Source organism: Fulvia fulva, chromosome 8 (genome assembly GCF_020509005.1).
Source record: "Fulvia fulva chromosome 8, complete sequence".
Classification (NCBI taxonomy): Eukaryota; Fungi; Ascomycota; class Dothideomycetes; order Mycosphaerellales; family Mycosphaerellaceae; genus Fulvia; species Fulvia fulva.
Genome location: NC_063019.1, coordinates 159,408 through 180,133, shown reverse-complemented (window position 1 = coordinate 180,133; position 20,726 = coordinate 159,408). Strand labels below are relative to the sequence as shown.

Below are 20,726 nucleotides of genomic sequence, written 5' to 3'. Positions count from 1 at the left end.
TCCACCATGTCTTGCTACGTTACACCTATCAAAGTTCTGGTCGCTGGCTGCTCATATGGCGGTATTGCGGCTGTCGTCAATCTCCTGGATCTATGTGCTGCAAGGCCGGCGAGAGGAGCGCCGGATAAGGTGCCGCACGAGGTTGCGTCGAGGGGTGTGCCGGTTGAGATTCATGTTGTTGATGAGAGGGATGGATACTGTGAGTGTTTTCGATCTGTGGAAGTGGTATGGCATGTGATACTGATGTGATGATAGTACATCTGATCGGCTGCCCGCTGGCCTTCGCTTCGAATGAACATGCCCCAAAGATGTGGGTGAAGTTCGGAGACATTCCTGCACTGCAGGATTCGCGGGTACGGTGGACTCAAGGAAGCCTGATGAAAGTTGACCCCGAAACAAAAGTGGCGAATGTCAAGATTGCAAAGTCCGGAGAGGTGTTTGAAGAGTCGTACGACTTCTTCCTCGCCGCAACCGGGCTGCAGAGGAACTACCCGGTTGTGCCCCAGAAGCTGTCGAGAGATCAGTACCTCCTGGAGACCGCGGATCATGTCGACTCGATCAAAGCCGCCGATACTGGCATCGTAGTCATCGGTGGAGGTGCTGTTGGCATCGAGATGGCAGCAGAGCTGAAAGTCGCTGAGCCATCGACGAAAGTGACCCTAATCCAATCGCGAGACAAACTCCTCTCCGCCGAGCCTCTCCCAGATGCATTCCGCGAAGTCGCCCTCTCGGCTCTCACGGACATCGACGTCGAAGTCATCCTTGGCCGTGGCCGCGTCATCGCCACGGAAACAATCCCAGCAGAGAACGGCAAGACAATGCAACGACTCACCTTCCCAGACGGCTCCCACATCGACGCAGCACATGTCATCAACGCCGTCTCCACCCAGATCCCTACAACATCCTATCTCCCACCATCAACATTAAACGACGAAGGTCTCGTCATAATCAACAACCTCCTCCGCTTCGGTGACTCTCCTCGCCATTACGCCGTCGGCGACATAGCAGCATGGTCCGGCATAAAGCGCTGCGGCGCAGCAATCCACATGGGTTATCTCGCAGCCGAAGGGATGCATCAGCAGATGATGCACGAACTGCATGCTATTGAGCCGAACTTCACGATATGGCCGGAAGTGGTGCCCATGATCGCATTGGCAATCGGGAAGAAGGCTGCGACGTATTCACCAGACGGCGGTGTGGCATGTAGTGAGGAGCTGATGAGGTTGTTCTTCTCTGATGATCTGGGTTTCAGTGGGTGTTGGAACCATATGAAGCTGTCGGAGCCACCGGCTAGCGAGGCAGTAGGGAAGTACAGTGTTTTGCCGCAGTCTGCGCCGTATAGAGAGATGCGAGGGTCGAATGCGATAGCGGCGTAGATGTCTAGGGCACTGGAAGTCGCAGATAGCTGCTTTTATAACTACTCTCTAAGCAAGCTCGGTCGTTCGTCTTCGTTCTTGCAGATAAGCTCGCGTATCCTTTGCACGACGCTCAATCTCGAGCGAACTAGTCGCCTCCAAGCCCTGCTCTTCGCATCCTTGCGGCCTTGGAACAAAGGAGCAAGACTATTTCATGCCACCTGGCTCTTCCCGGCAGCAGATGTCATGATGATAACGAAAAAGACGGTCGAAAGCAGTGCCAAGGACGCCAGATGGGCTATCTACTGTAAGGCCAGCTGGCTAGTATATGGATCTCATTGGACAGTGGCTCCAGCATGGAGTCGGTGTTGTTCTGGCTCACACGCAGGCGTTCCGCCATGCTATCAGCCACGATTCCCAGAGTCCGTGGAAACTCGCCATCGTTAGTGCTGTGCAGCTCCTGAGTCAGACCCGTGGAGCGTGACTTCTCATGGTGCCCAGAGCTTGCCTGGAGGCATCGCATCTGGTATTCACCACGACTGACAGTGTTTCCTGATCCTCTACCACACAGCATATGCAGTGGGCGAGTGACATTCTTTTCTTTCGGCCCTATTACGCACTCATGAATGAAGAATTTGACAGGCCATGCTCCGCCAGTGTCGCATCTGGTGGCAACGGTGGCCTATGACCACCAGCACCCTCCACTATTTCAGAGCCATCGGTTTCATGGCCAGCATTCAGGTACGGGACAAGAGCGAGAGAGTCTTACAACAGGGACAGGTAATTCCACTGCTCGGTGAGGAAGTTCAAGTCTCGCAAAGCTACCTTTTGCAGGAGGCCACCAAACGCTGTGCGCCTGCATGGCCCAAAGTCGACGGTTATGGATATACCCGCCACGGTGACCTACCTTGTCGCGGAAAGCAGACATCATGCCCGCGAAAAATAAGATATCGCAGGTCGGTACACATAGCCCGACCGATCCGTTCCTGAGATGGAAATAGTCATATCCGCGAATATCCAAGCGGATGTCCGGGTCAATGACTATGCCATAGCCGATTAATTGATACATCGACGTCGTCGGATCTTTGCATCTCAGGACCATAGTTGATGGCATTTCATAAGACCCGCTTGGAAATACCGGGTTGTCGAAGATCAGATCGCCAGGTCTAGTGTCTGCGCATAGCCACGCGAGGGTAGCGGCCGGAAAACAGGGGCTGTGGTGGGACCCTTTCTCGGGCGGCTGTGATGGGGACGTCTTCCAAACCGATAATACTCTTCAAGTGATCGGGATACAGAGGCTGGATTCTCGCGTTACGTGCTGCAAGGTTTGGAATGACCAGGCAGCCTGACGAATCGACGTGAACACTGCCAAAGAACCGCGGCTTTTCGCTAGAATTCCACAGAGGACGAGCAAGGCGCAGATGCGGTTCTGGATGCGGACTCTCTGCCTCCGTCGTGTTGCGCTCGGACCTTGCGTTCAACACGGCCTGCATCTCATTATAAGAGTCCTCGAGTCCCAGGGTATGGATCAATGGAGGAAGCGAAGAAAGTGGCAGCCAGGAGCACATCTCCAGTGCGAGATCCCAAGGAGACTTGTTGTAATCCGGACGAACTGCTAGATTGCTAATGGATAAGTTTCCAAGCCTGATCAGTGCATACACACGATCAAGAATATTGCTGCACTCGAAGCCGTCGAAACGCTTGACAGCATCGGCGAGCTCTATGGGATTCGCGCAGACAAGGGTTATTTGACGTATAGTCTGCTTCTTGGGATCGGGGTAATCTTGCTCTTCGTCAAGGGTTACTGCTCGTGATGCGCCCGCCACGACAAGGCGCCAAGGCAATAGCATATGTCCACAGAGAACCTGCACGTTCTCCTCGTTGCGACGAGCTGCTGCTACAATCTCTTGCACGATCCACAGTCTTCTCCAATAGCGTCGCCGAGCAAATGAACGCCAGGCCTCGCCATGAGTATCGGAGTAGGGGATTACAGAACACGTGGAGTCCGGGTCCATAGTCGTAGAAGCTAGCATTTCACTCCCGTTCGCATGTGGACCAACGCACGCGAGGACCTTTGCAGCAGTTCCATAGATCTCAAACCTCATAGCGACTTGGTGACTTTTCTCCGCAAGGTCAGATTGGTTGATGCATATAGACCCGATCCATAGCCTACAGCCCGGATAGTGATATCGCACCTGTGATAGCGCATACCAGCAATTCCATCGTACGGGCCATCTCGAACCATTGACCGAGACGTGCGCTGGGATACTCTCCTTGCCCCATGTGTACGAAATCGCAAAGTATTCTGGAGCCTCCGTGAGCTGATATCGCTCGACTGATAGCTCGATCACGTCGGATCCGGTTCCAGGCTCGAGCCGAAGCAAGCGAGTCTGCTTTTCCGCATCATCGAGAGATGTATGCACGACCGTGTTGTTAGGCCTCGACTCCATGCTTCGGTATCGTGGTTGGGAGTCATACCGGCAGTCGAGCAACACGAGTTCGACGCAACAGCTTCTCAGCTGCACTGGCTGCGCCACCACTAAAATTAGTCGAAGTCGCACAAGTATGCGCGCAACTGAGGATCCACACCGCGTCATGGTCAAGCGGGCACAGAGGTCGACCAGGGAGTCCCGACTATGGCGGATGCTATGACATGGCACCCGGCCATCTTTCAGAGTGCCTGGACGCCGTTGCTGTCCTCCGTTTGCCTGACTCTAGCCAGAAGAGCGTCGAAAGTGAGATAGATGGTGACGAACCAACTGCATCTGCTGGATCACTAAGCACCCTCCTTCACAAACTCCGGATCCATCTTCGCCTGCTTAAACAAACTCTTCCCTCTCAACCACTGCCGATACGCCTTATACCTCTTCTTCGGCAAATCATCCACCATAACAGTCAGCGGATCCACCTTCTCCTTAACAAAGTCTGCATAATCCTCCAGATCAGCAGCCCCTACGCCGCCGCCGAACATGCTTGCTTCTTCGTCATCAAAGTCGTCGAATGTGCTGCCGCCGGCTTTGTTGACGTATTCGAGGTAGTCTATGTTGGCATCGGAGGGGAGGTCTGTCGATGTGACGAGTGGCAGGTTCTGAGGGTGTCGGATGTAGAAGTTGTATTCATCGATCTCCTTCTCCGAGACGTGGGGGTTGAGGGACTGCGTGTGGAACTGGTTGAGAGTCCAATTGTGCATCTGCTCTTTGTCGGCGGGTTGGAAGGCCTTAGTGCCTGAAGACGTGATCGCTTCTTCTGGTTTCAGTGGTGGGAGAATCTTCTCATACACGGTCTCACGCAAGATGCTAGGCTTCTCTTCACCAGCCGTCAACGGTCGAGGACCACAATCAGCTGACGGTGGTGGTTCCTCAGGAGGCTGCTCATGTGGATCCACGATCTTCACACCTTTGCGTGGTGGCTTCTGTTTCTCAGGCGAATCGTGATGGCGGTGTGGATCAGCTCGTCGCACGAATGGGCTGAAGTCCCATTTGTTGTCGCCGTATGGTCGTTCCGGTAGGTAGTTTTGAGTCGAAGTCATGCGGTATGAGTAGACTTTCTGCAGAGAGGATAGCGCGGCTGGTCTGTAGCATTCTCGCCAGTAGTCATCGAACGCGCTGACGCCTTCGACAGACAAATCGTTGATGGGACACGCCAATCGAGCTGGCATGACTCGTGGCCGAAGATGCTCTGGGGTGTACCAGTATATATAGTTTCTGCGCGTTCGCTCCAGCCAGGCCTTCGGGTCACTGTGGTGCAGATGGTAGTCCGTGGCCAGATCCCACAGCATCGGCTGACCTTGGGCCCAGATGTAGTTACCAAGGAACAAGTTGTACGCCTCTTGCCGCTGGCTGTCGAGGAATGAATTGTGGTAGTATCGCTTGAAGCTCTCGACCATGTCTCGGGAAGAGCTTTGCCAGTGGCTTAGCTTCCGATAGGTAGCCATCGTGTTGACAAGATGCGAGCCTCCATACTGCATGGCGATATTATCGCCGTGGTCGTGGAACATCGAAGTGAACAAGTTGACAGCATCTGTATCATATTCGAGCTCTTCCTTGTCGATGACACCCAGCACTTTGAGCTGAAGTGCGAAGGCATGCTTGCCGATCACGAACTGTGCCGCATTCGTACGATCAAGACAGTCGATACAATTCGTTCTTGCAATTCCGTTCTGTATCTGTGGCTCCTGGCAGCTATCGCCGCCGTTGTGGAAGAAGCCAGTCTTCTCAAGAATCTCCTTGGCGATGACTTCCAGCCCACCTATCACGTTGCTGTTCCTCGTCTTTGCTGCTCTTGCCATATCGTACGCCTTGTACATGATCCTGCCATCTTCTGGCAATGACTGATTCAGGTACTCGATACAGCTCTTGAATTCGTGCAACAGCTTAGACTCACGAGGTACCTTCTCACGAGCTTTGATGAGGTTCAACACATAGAGCGGACAACCGTATCTTTCGAACAGGTGATCAAAGTGCAGTGCAGCGGGCTGATAGAATGGATCGGCCAGGTTGACTTCAATGCCCGGCTTCGGCGTCACCCCACTGTTGTCCTGTGTCCAGTAAAGCGGTATGCTGCCTCTGTTATGCAGGTAGGAAGTGTACGTAGGGTTTGAGTATAGTCTTGGTCCCGGTGCATGGAAGGACGTGGTAAGCTTTTCCGCCACGATCTGCTCAGTCTCAACATCGTTGGCTACATAACCTAGGTCGTTGACTCCTCGCTTCAGAAAACGGGCGCCTGCGAAATGGCGGGATCGTCGGCCAATGATAGTTACGTACACAGTACGCCCAAAGATGTCGAGTGCCGCTTGATCCAGAAATCCATGAATGATTGGCAGACACCAGTCGTAAGGGTGTTTCAGTGCTGCGACTGCTGGCTTAAGCAGGTGGTGGTTCCACACAAACATGCCATTGTAGTCATGTAAAGCCAAAGCACGACCTTCATTGAGTGCTTCCCTCTGCCTGATGATATTGGTCTGCAACGCATGTGTGATGTCATACGAGTAGCTGAAGTAGAACGACTTGGTCAGATCGAGGTTGTTCAATATGCTCAAAAATCGTGCCTCTTCCGGGTTACGGTCTCGAAGGAAAGAGCTACTAGCTCCTGTCGTCAACGGTACCAACTCGGTACCTTCAATCTGGTACAGATAATGACCACCAACCATGGCAACTTGTCTTCTCTTCGTGATGATGAGCATGTAATATGCTTCTGTGAATCTGATGAAGCCAAGCAGACCCCAGAAGCTGTACTTCAATCGCAGACCATTGGTAGTTTTATTGCCCTGGTCGATGGTGTTGAGCACATCATTCATCTGCTTCCGATCGTAAACTGTTTCATCTTCGAACAGCATGATCTGTCCCGGTGGCGAGTTGCGGTCGATCCTCAAAAGACGATAGTATTTGTCTGTAATGTCGGCACCAGTGATCCAGTACCGAGTATTCGTCTCATACAAAGTGAACTTGTACATCCTGTGTGGCCTCGACTCCTGGTCCTGGACCGGCTTGCTCTCTTCATCTTCCTTCATGTGCATGTCGTCGCCCACACAGACCTCGCCCGCAAGTTCCTCCGCAGTAGCGCCAATTCGAGGATACAATGGCGGGTCAGCATACGAAGCGCTATCGTCCTCTGGAGTCCTCTGCCCATTTGTCTTCACACTTTCAGCAGTAGTGGTCTCCTCGGGCTTGTTCTTCCTCCGGACAGAAGGGCTGCGGAAGCCAGAAGGCGTTCGCGAAGGTGCGCGACCCTGCCGTGGCCGCGATTGAGCACGATCCTGCGGTACCCGTGACAGAGCCCTCTCCAGCCGTGGCCCCGACGCAGCTCTCTCCTGCCGTGGCCGTGGCCCTGACGCAGCTCTCTCCAGCCGTGGCGAATACGCCCGCCCGCCATCGTCGTAATCACCGCTGCCCGCGGGACCTGCATCAACGTCGCCTAGATCCATGGTAGGCTACATGTACACAGGCTACCGTGTGCATGTCATGTCATGCATGCGTTGTTCGCCGGTAAAGCAGTGAGCGGGCGTACCAGATTGCTGGAACGAGGTGACACGCATGACCGGCCGGCTTCAGCTTCAGCCCCGCTTGGTGGTGCTTGCTACGGCACGTGTTGGGTATCTGCAGTGGTGTACACTGTGTACCGGTGACGGTGTAGAATCGTGGGGAGATTTGAAGGTTTGATGGCAAGGTGATGGACAAACACAGCAGCAGAGTTGGAAGTAGCTACCGCCAAGAAAACTAACCAATGTTTGGTACAGCAAGTATACTGTACGCGAGAGACTAAGTTCAAGAACAATTGCTTGACGCGACATCATCTATTGTATCTAAGTCATGTACACGAAGTGACTACCAGGCGCATGCTGTGCGCCCTTCCATCCCCAATTCCTGTTCTCTCTGATGAGCACGACTCGTAGCACAAATGCCAGGACCGCCACCATCGCCATCGCGACAGCACAGATGGTCATGCCTTTCACGAAGTAGGGCCCATCACTATCTGGATACAACCTTGTCCCGAGAAATGGGCCGCATTGTCCGATCATGTTCAAGACTGCCATACCTGTACCTTTGGCTTCGTCGGAGGGCTGGTTGTTGACTGTCCAGGTGATTACGATCGTGACGGCTGAGAAGAACCCAACGCAGATCGGCAAGACGGCTAGGTATCGTAGAGTATGCCCAAACTCAAAGTAGCCTGCAATGGCCAAGATCACATAGCCGCTCATCGCCAGCAAGGCATGCAAGATCATGGGTATGCTCCTTGACTTGACCCTGTCCGAGACGAATGCGGTAATCAAGACACCGAAGAAAGCGCAAAAGAATGGTATTGCCGAGAGCCCTTGCGCGGCATGTTTCGTATAGCCCATGGAGTTGAGTATGGTCGGTAGAAACACAGGCATACTGCTGAAAGCCACATTGCAGCAGAAGAACATGCCGGCCGTGAGGTATGACTTTGGATCTGTGAGCACAGTCTCGACCTCGTTCCACTTGAACTTCTGCTTGTGACGTGGCTTGTTCGTCTGCGAGGAGCTTGACTTGCCTGCTTTGGCATTGATGGTCGACTCTTTGCGCATACGTAGAGTAGCGATCCTCCGCTCACGAAGGGTGAGCCAACGTGCAGTAGCGGGTGAGTCGGGCAGCCAGTACCAGGTCCATACTGCAACTATAGTCGCTGGAAACGCCTCGAGAAGGAAGAGCAGTCGCCAGCTTGCGATGCCAGCAATGTCGCCCAGGCTTACTATGCCGTAAGCGAGAGTGCTAGCGAAAGTCGTTGCCAGAGGTGCGGCAGCAATGAAGATCCCGATACGGAATGCTAGCTCCTCCCGCCGGAAGAAGAACGATAGATAGAAAGGCATGCCAACGAAGGCTGCCTCGCCGATCCCTAGCATGATTCGAAGGACCAGCATGAATGGGAAGCTTGTAGCCAGGGCTTGCAGCGATGCGAGTACGCCCCATGCGAAGACGCATACGCTGACATAGATGTGGGGTGGGAAGATCTTGTAGCATATGGTCATCCACTCAAACAGGACGTAAGAAGTGTAAAATGCTTCGAGGATCCAGCTGAATTGATCGTCGGAAAGGTGAAGGTCGTGTGACAGGCCAGCGACTTTCGCGTTGCCAATGTTCGATCGATCGAGGAATGCCATCATGTATAGCAGTGCAACGAAGAGGACCAGCCTGGTGTCGAGTTTGCTCTTCACCGCGCGCTCTTCGTCGGGTGTATACAGCTCGAATGACTGTGCGCTCGACCGACGCCGTCTACGATGACCACCAGCCAACGGCACCTGATCGTCTTCGCTATCCTGATCATCGTCCTCGGCAGCGCCAGCTCTTGCCTGCTCGTAGCCATCACCATGGTGGCTGGGATCTATTGTTCTGAGCTCATAGCCATCTTCGGCTTCGAGCTCGTTCAGTGCAACGTCATCATCCGAGTCTGAGTCTGGTGTCAGCCTGGTGGAGGTGGACGACTCGTCGATCGGTTTGTCGTCCTTGCCGTCGATGGGCGCGTACTGGGATGCAGACATGGCATTGGGGCGGAGTCGATGGTTGATAGCGATAGCCTCTGCGGGCCGGAAGTCGATATCCTCAGTGCATCGTCGGAGATAGCGTTGGTTCTCACATACGGCTGTGGGTAGTCAATAGCTTCGCGACCAAGATGCGAGATCCAACGGTATGATTCAAGACGTGGAGAGTGAGATGTGGGATGAGAGAACGAGCACACCCACGGGGCACGTGCGGGGTTCTTAAGTAAGATAACTCTCACAAGGTGGAGTGCGCATCTCGCTGCTGCCACGACGAAATCAAATCACGACTTCGGCATGTGCATACATGTATCCGAACGGAAGATGCGCTTGTTTGCTGACGACGGCGGCGCCCTGCCTCAGCGTATGAGACGTGAGGAAGCGGCCTTTTCATATGCAGCTTCAAGCAGGACAGTCCATCTTCGGCGCCGTGTCTCCATGCATCTGGCACGCCGCGAAGCCACACTCGCATTGTCGTTCTACCGAGGAGACAGGAAGTTAGTGCAGGCGACTCTTCGCTGCACCTCCGTTTTCTCTCCCACCACCTGCTGCCGTATCACTTGCATAGCATACTGCATCTATTCTCGACCTTTTACTCCATGTGCTAGCTCCATGTGCCACGCTATCAGCGCCCCTCACGTTTCCCAACTGCCAGGACGTCAGCCTTGACCCGAGCATTCCTACGAACAGGGATCCGCGACACTCCACACTCGATCGGTGCTGCTGCTTGACAGCACTCTGTCTCGCATTGACAGCAGCAGAGCGAAGTAGGGCGGTGGTTCATTGTGTTTGCTCTTATACTTGCTCTCTACCGTGCAGCGTGCGAAGTCGACGTCTTTGTCCCTCGCACAGACACTTCCGGCCGAGCAGACAAAGCGTTTCTGATCGACCTGGTCCAGACGAGGTCTAGGCCCAAGGGAAACGGCCAAGGTCGTTGCATATCCACCTGCCCTCGACGTTGCTATTCCACTCTGCGTAGGGCAGACGTGCAGGTTCCACAGCAGCCGCCGAGGACTTTCGCGACAACAAGCCACAACGACGCGACCACCGAGCGTCCCGACTCCCATCCCTAGGAAACCCGGCATACACTGAAACACTCACATACGGTATCTCACGCGACGATCATCAGCGTCTACCATATGCGCCGCGACATCCGAAGCCAACAGCGATTCGCCTCGGCAGGCCTTCGGGCCACACATCCATACGCTGGCCGGCATAGTGGACCAGACTGCGTACCTGCAGCCTGGATATGAATATGCGGCCTACAACAGTGCGGAGATGTCTCCGACTGCCGTGCACCCCGCCATGAGTCTCCCACGGACGAACAGTGATTCTCCTAATCAGAAACGGAAAGAGCCACCCAATCCATCAGGTGTCAAGCCTGTGAAGAAGGTAAAAAGAGTTGGGCCCAGGTCAGACAGTGTACCGAATGGCGACGCTGACAAGGACGGCGAGGGTGCAGCCAAGCCGAAGCGGGTGCGCACAGGATGTCTGACCTGTCGAGAACGACATCTGAAGTGTGATGAGGGCATGCCACACTGCAACAATTGCAAGAAGAGCAACAGAACATGTCGGCGTGGCGTGAGGTTGAACTTTATCGATACTTGGGCAGAGAGGCCTCCTACACTCGTGACTACCTACGGCACTCATGACTGGAGAGTAGAGTTCCTGGACGAGTCGCGAGAGATCGCTAGTGAGTACCAGGGAGGAATACAGCGCTACAAACACATCAAGGCGCCTGACCCGAATCCCAGTTCAGCTCAGCCATTGGACTCGGCTGTGGCATTCGAATTTCCTAATCATGGAGCGCAGGTGCCTGGCATGATTGAGCAACCTCTATCACCGATCCAAGGCATGATGGCGGATGGATATACAGATCAGCAAGCTCAGGCTCAGGCTCATCAGGCGAACATGAACAGCCTGTACGATGTGCAACCGAAGCAGGATCCCAGCCCGTACCACAGCCAGCAAGTCCAGCAGATCCAGCAACAACCACTGTCAGGGACGACGCAACATTCAGCTTACCCGGATTCTGGCACGAACAATCATAGCGGTTCTGTGGCAAGCTTCAGCAACTTGGATGCTAGTATGCTAGAGCAGGAACCAGAGAAGGAGAGGAAAGAGTTTCTTGACAATCAAGAGGAGACCTTGTTCATGCAAGTGTTCGTGGAAGAGGTAGGCCTCTGGATGGATAGCATGGACTCGCAGAAGCACTTTTCGAGGCTCCTGCCTTTCCACTCGCTGAGCGAGCCGATGCTGCTGAACGCTTTCCTAGCGTGCGGTGCGCGGCATCTGACACTGGTCAACCCTGTGTACACCGAAGAGAAGGCCTTGCATTACTACGATACCGCGACCAGGTATCTGCTGAAGAACCTGCAGAACCCAAATCGTGACACAGTCATCTGTGCAACCACTGCCGTGATCCTCAATGTCTACGAGATCATGTCGGAACGAGCGCTGCAGCGGATGAACCACATTGCTGGAGCTCGAGCACTAATCAAGGAGTGCGGCTGGAATGCTAGAGCGCAGGGCATTGGATCTGCATGTTTCTGGCTTAATGTTGGCCTAGAAGTGCTATCATGCCTGCACTTCAACTGGCAGGTGGCGTGGGATCCGGATGATTGGCAGGTCGACCTTGACTTTCATCGAGAACTCATGAACGGTCGGGAAGAGGTCTGGACACACCGCATGCTGTACATTATCGCCAAGATCTGCAACTTCCGCGCAACCATGCCGCGGGAGACACTTCCAACCCAACGAGACGAGCAGATCCGCGCACAGCATAGACACGAAGAGTGGACACGCCTGAAGTCGATGTGCGCTGCTTGGGAAGCCGGTATACCGAGAACGATGCATGCCGTGGCCTACCTGCAAGCGTACCAGACCAGCTCGAAGTCCGTCTTTCCGGAGGTCTGGCTGGTAAAGCGGTCTACCATTGTGGCGCGATTGTTCTTCCACACGGCGATGCTTCTGATGGCGCAGATACATCCATACTACTACGTCTCGAACAACCCGGAAATGGCAGACATGCAGCACCGACACTCGCAGATGATTTGCGGTATCGTTGCACATGTCAAGGATCGGTAAGTTTGCTCATTCACGTCATGAAGACGTACACTAACATCACTCTAGTGGCGTTGCCTCCGTGGCGATCCGATCGCTAGCTCACGCTGCTGAGGTGCTGACCAGCCGTGTTGAGCAGGAAGAAGTACTTCAGATCTTTGATAAAATCAACAAAGAAACAGGCTGGCGCATCGGCTTCGTCTACAAAGAGCTCAAGGAGAAATGGGGTTGGAACGAGGGTCCTTCGCCGCAGGAGATCCAGCAGACGCATACAGCCGCCAAGCAGGCACAGGACGCACAGCAGCGACAAATGGAAGAGCAAGCACAGCGAAGCGCTTCCATGCAGCTGGCTCAAGGGTTCGACTTCAACAACAGGCAAAGCATTGTCTCGATGCAAGCCCAGCAGACGACACCGACACAACATCTACAACCTACGCCTCCGCAGCCTCAGCAGAAAGCGCAGTCGAAACAGAAGCCGCAACGGCCGCCTGCTGGCATACCGAATCCGCTGTATGTGAAGGCTGACTTCAACCTACCACAACATCCTTACCAGAACTTTTACGTACCGCCGAACAATGTCGGCTTTCCACAGCAGCAGCAGGGCTCTATGTATTATGGTCAGTAGTTGGGAGAAATCTCTGGGACTCCTGCATTCAACAGTCCATGTTGTACGATCATTTGGAGGAGGGGCATCTTGAGATTTGGAGGCGTTGATATGGCTTGGGAGGCACAGATGATTGGCCTGTATGGTGAAAGATACCCAGATGTACTTCTACTTCGATTTGGGTGGTAGCGAGACGTAGCTGTAACAGGAATCAGGACTCGTTTGGCTGTGTCGTTTACCTGATTGTCTAGACTTGGTGCCTATCGCGTTCGTTACGGTACGTCGGCAATATAGTTGCCTTGAGGCCGAGCCGAGGTCTTTCCCCACAATGTTGATGCTGCAGGGACGACCAGGACCTGGACCAGGTTCACCTCATCAGATCTCGACCTTGACCTGCATCTCATCCTTCTGCAGGATAGGTTGCACGACAGCTTGCATTCAGTCAACAAGTACCGTCTCCAGACCGTACCGAAGACTGCCAATAACGCAGAATCACATCAATACAGCCTCGGGCGGCTCCCTAAACAACACCACCACCGAACGATGGATCGCAACACAGCTCGATAGCATACTTCACGTCAAGAACACAGCTTTCATACCCACAATGTCTCGTCCAGACTCGGACCCCGAGAATCTCCAATCTGATCTCGCCATCGTCGGCTCCGGCGACCTCAAACTCGTCGACAGCGAACAAGAACTCCTAGAGCCTTATGCGAAGTTCCGTGAGAACCCCGTGAATGCCATCCAAGAACTCGGCCTTCACGTTCTAGGCACAGCATGGCGCTCCTACGACAAGATCCTCGGCCGCGAGATTTTCTACCCCGGCTATAGCGATAAGATTAAGGACAATGTTCTCGCGCAGCCGATGCTGAGATCCAAGATCCGGGAATTGGCGAAGAAGAGGGTGGAAGTTGAGATCCATGAAGATCTGCTTGGGGAGAAGGGGTTGGAGGGGGAGGCGAATAGGGAGAGGAGGGATAAGAGGAGGAAGGAGATTGAAGCGCAACTTTTGGAGATTGCGGAGGAGTGGACGGGGCAGATGATCTGTAAGATGGATTCGAAGTATTTCATCCGAGGGGCGTACTACATGTGCACGCAGCTCCTTACGCGGGCGTATCATCAGGGGATTCACGTTTCGAGCCAGGAGGTGTTGCAGTTGCGACAGGTTGCGGAGGAGGCGGCGAAGAAGAGGCAGGGGATTATTTTCTTGCCGTGTCATCGGAGTCATGTTGACTATGTCTCGCTGCAGCTGATCTGCTACCGTCTGGGTCTGGCATTGCCGGTTGTCGTCGCGGGCGATAATTTGAACTTCCCGCTGGTGGGACCTTTCCTACAGCATGCTGGTGCGATGTGGATACGACGGAGCTTTGGGGATGATCAGCTTTATACGACGCTCGTGCAGAGTTATATCGATACTTTGCTGCAGAATGGGCATAACTTTGAATGTTTCGTCGAAGGAGGAAGGAGCAGAACGGGAAAGCTTCTGCAGCCGAAGTTTGGCATCTTGAGCTTCCTGCTCGATAGCGTCATGTCAGGACGGGTTGAGGATGCCATGGTATGTCCTGTCAGCACGCAGTATGACAAGGTCATCGAGGTGGACTCGTACATCTCGGAACTGCTGGGCCAGCCGAAGAAGAAGGAGGATCTGTCGCAGTTCTTGTCGGCGAGTAATGTGTTGAGTCTGAAGTTGGGACGGGTGGATGTTAGGTTCCATAAGCCGTGGAGCTTGAGGCAGTTCATTGATGAGCAGAGGCCGAGACTTTCGCAGCGAGGGCCGAGCGTGGAGAGTAATTTTGATCAGACGTTGAGGAGGAGGTTGTTGACGACGTTTGGGTATAAGGTCTTGTCGGAGATTAATGATGTGTCGGTGGTTATGCCTACAGCGCTGGTAGGCACTGTTCTACTCACATTGGCCGGCCGAAGCGTCGGACGCAGCGAGCTAATCCGACGAGTCGAATGGCTCAGCCTCCGTGTCCGCGCTGCTGGAGGGCGAGTCGCTCACTTCGCTGAAAGTGCCATCGAAGGTGTCATCGACAAAGCACTGGACGTTCTGGGTCCCAACATGGTAGGCCGCATCATCGAGAACGGCGCACCGGAGGAGATGTACTACGCCGAGGACCGCTTCCAGCTCAGCTTCTACCGGAATATGACGATCCACCTCTTCATCTCACAGGCCCTGGTGTGCGCGGCGATGTACACCCGCGTGAAGATTGGCGAGGAGAGGATGTCGTATCAGGAGTTGTTCGACTATACTTACTTCCTTAGTCAGCTCTTCCGGGCGGAGTTCATCTTTCCTACTGCGCCGTTTGAGGAGAATTTGCAGACGATGCTTCAAGGACTTGTTGATGATCAAGTCCTCACTGTTCTTCGAGGTCAGGATGGGAAGATTGAGTTCATTGAGATTCACGCTGAGGAGCGTGGTCTCGATCTTGAGAACTTTGACTTCTATAACTTCTTGATCTGGCCATTCATCGAAGCGTCCTGGCTCGGTGCGATTGCCATCTTCATGCTTGCGCAACGGTCCACTTCACCTAATGCTGAAGCTTGGGTCGAGATGAAGGCATTCCAAGACAAGGCACAACTTCTCGGGAAGACGCTATACCATCGCGGCGACCTGTCGTACTACGAAGCTGTCAACAAGGAGGCCCTCAAGAACGCCATCTCCCGCTCAGAGGAAGAAGGTATCATCCTCGTGACCAGACCACCCAAGGACAGCAAAGCACCGCAACGAACCAAGCTGGACGCTGACTGGATGCCACAGCACACATCACAAGGCGAGCTCGTGCCTGAAGGCAAGCTGTGGGAGTTCTGTGAACATGTCAACAAGAGTCGACGAGACGCGCCAGGCAAGAAAGAGGGCGCCACGGTGAGGAGGAGGATTCAGGGCTTGGCTCAGGTTATTGGTGAAGGGCTGTGGGAGGATGCGGTGCTGGAGCCGGATGGTGTGCCGATGAAGATCAGGAGGAGGCAGGGGATACAGACGGGTGGGCAGGTTGGGGCGAAGTTGTGATGGGATGAGAAAGCAGGCATTGGTAAGGGAGGGAATATGAGAGAGATGGAAGGTGGAAGGAGGATGTGATACCCCGGATTATGATGTGTACATACAGATATTATGGAAGATGGGTTCGTTTTCGGCCGCTATTTGGCGCTTTGGTTGGTGTTCTGTGGTCTGACGGTTAATGATGAACAGGATGTGCGGACCGCGTGCCTTGTGGCGATACGTCGTTGATCGCTTGTGCTGGGAGATGCCTTCGGCTGGGAAGACTGGTTGCGCGAAGTATGCCGCGTGTGGAGCCATCGCCATCACCATCGCCGGCGGAGGCGAAGCAATGCCCGTGCATGTGATTGTTTGGTGATTGATCGCGGAGTCATGACCAAAGTCTTCGATAAGGAGAGCTGGGTCGCTCAACGATGATGACGGAGAAGTGTGATCGAGATGGGACGCATTGTTGTTGTTCCTTGGATGCTGCCATGACCGAGAGCATGGCTTCGCCACTGCTCACAAAGTAGGATCGTTCGAGCGTGTCGATGTCGGTGAACATTTACTTTAGATCAGGGTGCTCGGGGCCACTTGCGGACTGGCAGCTATGACTTTGCAACGTGACGAACACCTTTCCGCCAAGAATGGTCGTGGTATATGATCGATGTTGGCGTGGTGGTCGGGTTCGTGAAGAATGCATCGTTGAAGTTGTCGTGAAGCAATTCCCCCGTCAGGCCACCAGGCAGCAATCCGTCCGGGAGGAGCCGTGGTGGTGATGTAACTTTGGGCGCGGCGTTTGGTGTTGCCTCTTGACGCGAGCTCGGAGCTTCTGCTTAACACAACCATCACCCACTCTGTCCAATACACTTCCTCCCTTTCCATACAATCTTGCATCATCCTGGTCCGCACTGCACAGCCACCACCACCACCACCACCACCACCACTACCACCACACACAGCGGATTCACAGCGGAGATCCGGCTTGGAGGAGGAGGGACATCGCAGTACATATCCCCCCGACTACTCCCCCCTCGACACTCTGCTCATGAAGAGACGAGCAGAGTCCCCTCCTCTCGACGCCACCGACTCGCCCAACAAGAAAGTCATGACCGGTAATAACGGTTCCAAGATGGACATCGACAAGCCGCTGGCCGGCGCAGAGCAGCTGAAGGAGGTGACAAACGGCGGCAGCAACGGCGAGATTGATGAGTCGCTCTACTCCCGCCAGCTGTACGTGCTGGGTCACGAGGCCATGAAGCGTATGGGCTCATCCAACGTGCTCGTTGTTGGTCTGCGTGGTCTGGGTGTGGAGATTGCAAAGAACATCGCTCTCGCTGGTGTCAAGAGTCTGACACTGTACGACCCCAAGCCAGCCAAGATCGAAGACCTCTCAGCACAGTTCTTCCTCACTCCTGCAGATGTTGGCAAGCCACGCGCTGCAGTCACTCAGCCACGCATCTCGGAGCTCAACCCATACACACCCGTCGACCTCCACCCAACCGACAACCTCACAAACGACCTTAGCCAGCTCAAGCGCTACCAGGTAGTGGTGCTGACAGACACGCCACTCCACGATCAGCTCAAGATCGCAGACTTCTGCCACGAGAACGGCATCTTCGTCGTCATCGCAGATACCTATGGCCTGTTCGGCTCCATCTTCACTGACTTTGGCAAGAACTTCACGTGCGGTGACCCAACTGGCGAGAACCCACTGCAGGGTATCGTTGCTGGCATCGACAACGAAGGTCTGGTGTCGGCATTGGATGAGACGAGACACGGTCTGGAAGATGGAGACTACGTCACATTTTCCGAGGTGGAGGGCATGGATACGCTGAACGATGGCACACCTCGCAAGATCACCGTAAAGGGCCCATACACTTTCTCGATCGGCGATGTCTCGAGCATGGGACAGTACAAGCGCGGTGGTCTGTACCAGCAGGTCAAGATGCCCAAGATCATGGACTTTGAGCCGCTGAGCAAGCAGCTCCAGAAGCCAGAACTTCTGATCTCCGACTTTGCGAAGTTTGACCGACCTGGTCAGCTCCACGTCGCCTTCCAGGCGCTTCACAAATTCGCCGAGCAGCACAACGGCGGCTACCCGCGACCACACAACGATAGTGATGCAGCGGAGGTATTGAAGTTGGCGCAAGAGATTGCAAAGAGCGTGGAAGAGACACCCGAGTTGGATGAGAAGCTCATCAAGGAGGTATCATACCAGGCACGTGGTGACTTGTGCCCAATGGCAGCGTTCTTTGGAGGTCTGGCGGCGCAAGAGGTACTCAAGTCAGTGTCGGGAAAGTTCCACCCTGTCAAGCAGTGGCTGTACTTTGACTCGCTCGAATCTTTGCCAGTGAACACCAAGCGTACCGAAGAGCTGTGTAAGCCGCTCGGCACACGATACGATGGCCAAATCGCAGTGTTTGGCAAGGAGTACCAGGACAAGCTCAGCAATGTCAAGCAGTTCCTTGTTGGTGCCGGTGCCATTGGCTGCGAAATGCTGAAGAACTGGGCGATGATCGGTCTTGCGACAGGACCGAACGGCAAGATCAGTGTGACGGACCCAGATCAGATTGAGAAGAGCAACTTGAACCGACAATTCCTCTTCCGATCGAAGGATGTGGGCCACCTCAAGAGCGAGTGCGCATCAGCTGCAGTACAGGTCATGAACCCTGACCTCAAGGGCAAGATCGAGGTGATGAGGGACAGAGTTGGCCAAGACACCGAGCACATCTTCAACGAGAAGTTCTGGGGGAGCTTGGACGGTGTGACGAACGCGCTGGACAATGTCGAAGCGCGTACATACATCGATCGTCGATGTGTCTTCTTCCACAAGCCTTTGCTCGACAGCGGCACTCTCGGCACCAAGGGCAACACCCAAGTTGTGCTCCCACGCATCACAGAATCATACTCTAGCTCCCAGGATCCTCCTGAACAATCCTTCCCTATGTGCACTCTGCGCTCGTTCCCGAACCGCGTTGAGCATACCATTGCATGGGCGAAGGAGCTGTTCCACAGTCTGTTTGCAGGACCTCCAGAAATCGTCAACACTTACATCACCCAGCCAGACTACCTCGGATCGGCGCTCAAGCAGTCTGGCAACGAGAAGCAGACTCTGGAGACACTCCAAGAGTACCTTGTCACGGAGAAGCCACAGAGCTGGGATGACTGCATCGAGTGGGCTCGCAAGCAATTCGAGAAGCAGTACAACAACGCCATCCAGCAGCTGCTGTACAACTTCCCCAAAGACTCCAAGACATCGTCCGGCCAGCCGTTCTGGTCAGGACCAAAGCGTGCACCCGATGCAGCACAGTTCGACCCCAAGAATGAAACTCACTACTCCTTCATCCTCGCCGCTGCCAATCTGCACGCCTTCAACTACCACATCAAGCCAAATAACGACCGCAAGCACATTACCGAAGTTCTATCGCACCAGGTCATTCCAGACTTCAACCCAGACTCGAACGTCAAGATCCAGGCCGATGACAAGGAGCCAGATCCGAACGCTGGAGCAGACCTTGGCGACGACTCTGCGAAGCTTCAAGCGATTATTGCTTCGCTGCCACCACCAAAGAGCCTTGGCGACTTCCGCCTCGAGGCAGTAGAGTTCGAGAAGGACGATGACACCAACTTCCACATCGACTTCATCACAGCTGCATCCAACCTTCGTGCAGAGAACTACAAGATCACGCCAGCTGACCGACACAAGACGAAGTTCATTGCCGGCAAGATCATTCCCGCCATCGCAACCACCACCGCACTGGTCACTGGTCTCGTCATTCTCGAGCTTTACAAGCTGATCGATGGCAAAGATGACATTGAGCAGTACAAGAACGGCTTCGTCAACCTGGCGCTGCCATTCTTCGGCTTCTCAGAGCCCATCGCTAGTCCGAAGGGCAAGTACCTGGGTCCAGACGGCGAGGTTACCATCGACAAGCTATGGGACCGCTTCGAGACCGAGGATGTCACGCTTCAGCAGTTCATTGACGACTTCAGCAAGAAGGGTCTGGACATCACCATGATCAGCAGCGGGGTCAGCCTTCTGTACGCGAGCTTCTACGCTCCCAGCAAGCTCAAGGACAGGCTACCGATGCAGTGAGTACTCCTCACAACTAAAGTGATTGAAGGGCGCATGCTAACCACTCTCTAGGCTCTCCGCCCTCGTGGAGCACATCTCCAAGAAGAAGGTCCCCGAGCACCAGCGTAACGTCATCCTAGAAGTCACCGTCGACGACCAGACTGGCGAGGACGTCGAAGTTCCGTATGTCATGGTCAAGCTGGCGAAGTAGGACAAGCAGCACGCCGCGGAGTTGAGGAGAAGACTGAGCATTGTCAAGTCTGTCGATGCATTGGACGGAGCTAGATTAGGCGTATGAACGAGATGGTGGGGGGGTTACCTCGGATGGGGTTTCACTATATGGGCGATAGATTGCTGACGCAACTCACTTGGCCAACGATGCCATTACTCGCGAAGAGTAGAGATAGGGTGCGTATATATGCTGCCTTGTGTAGCTGCTAAAGCATTTTCAACACAATGTCACGGCATTGCCAAAAAAGCGAGCCTCTAAAATGGTGCCTACTGGTCCGGAGAGTTGATCGCAATACAAGTGTCCCACGATAGCGTCAGCAAGAATGCAGACACAAGACCAAAAGAACGTACAGATGGAACTGTCCTTGAAGAGAGCCCCTCGGCAAGTCACGACGTCGACCACGTCACTGACATTGACTGTGGAA

General features: G+C 54.2%; 6 protein-coding genes across 6 annotated transcripts; 4 read left to right on the top strand and 2 right to left on the bottom strand.

Moving 5' to 3' along the window:
• Positions 1–6: 6 nt before the first annotated feature.
• On the top strand, positions 7–1,376 carry CLAFUR5_10797 (Oxidoreductase; the record flags this gene model as incomplete). The annotated part of the gene is made up of 2 exons (XM_047909945.1): positions 7–199; positions 256–1,376. The coding sequence occupies 2 exons, from the start codon at positions 7–9 to the stop codon at positions 1,374–1,376; spliced, it is 1,314 nt and encodes a 437-aa protein (XP_047765198.1).
• A 1,145-nt stretch (positions 1,377–2,521) lies between these two features.
• Positions 2,522–3,805, bottom strand: CLAFUR5_10796 (uncharacterized protein; the record flags this gene model as incomplete). The annotated part of the gene is made up of 2 exons (XM_047909944.1): positions 2,522–2,967; positions 3,019–3,805. 2 exons carry the CDS (start codon positions 3,803–3,805, stop codon positions 2,522–2,524), a joined length of 1,233 nt encoding a protein of 410 aa, XP_047765199.1.
• A 326-nt stretch (positions 3,806–4,131) lies between these two features.
• CLAFUR5_10795 (Polyphosphoinositide phosphatase) lies at positions 4,132–9,351 on the bottom strand (the record flags this gene model as incomplete). The annotated part of the gene is made up of 2 exons (XM_047909943.1): positions 4,132–7,268; positions 7,683–9,351. 2 exons carry the CDS (start codon positions 9,349–9,351, stop codon positions 4,132–4,134), a joined length of 4,806 nt encoding a protein of 1,601 aa, XP_047765200.1.
• A 1,275-nt stretch (positions 9,352–10,626) lies between these two features.
• On the top strand, positions 10,627–13,036 carry CLAFUR5_10794 (Transcription factor; the record flags this gene model as incomplete). Its single annotated transcript, XM_047909942.1, has 2 exons — positions 10,627–12,431; positions 12,481–13,036. The coding sequence occupies 2 exons, from the start codon at positions 10,627–10,629 to the stop codon at positions 13,034–13,036; spliced, it is 2,361 nt and encodes a 786-aa protein (XP_047765201.1).
• A 583-nt stretch (positions 13,037–13,619) lies between these two features.
• Positions 13,620–16,025, top strand: CLAFUR5_10793 (Glycerol-3-phosphate acyltransferase; the record flags this gene model as incomplete). Its single annotated transcript, XM_047909941.1, has 1 exon — positions 13,620–16,025. The coding sequence occupies one exon, from the start codon at positions 13,620–13,622 to the stop codon at positions 16,023–16,025; it is 2,406 nt and encodes an 801-aa protein (XP_047765194.1).
• Positions 16,026–17,040: 1,015 nt separating this feature from the next.
• CLAFUR5_10792 (Ubiquitin-activating enzyme E1 1) lies at positions 17,041–20,281 on the top strand (the record flags this gene model as incomplete). The annotated part of the gene is made up of 2 exons (XM_047909940.1): positions 17,041–20,087; positions 20,143–20,281. 2 exons carry the CDS (start codon positions 17,041–17,043, stop codon positions 20,279–20,281), a joined length of 3,186 nt encoding a protein of 1,061 aa, XP_047765195.1.
• Positions 20,282–20,726: the final 445 nt, after the last annotated feature.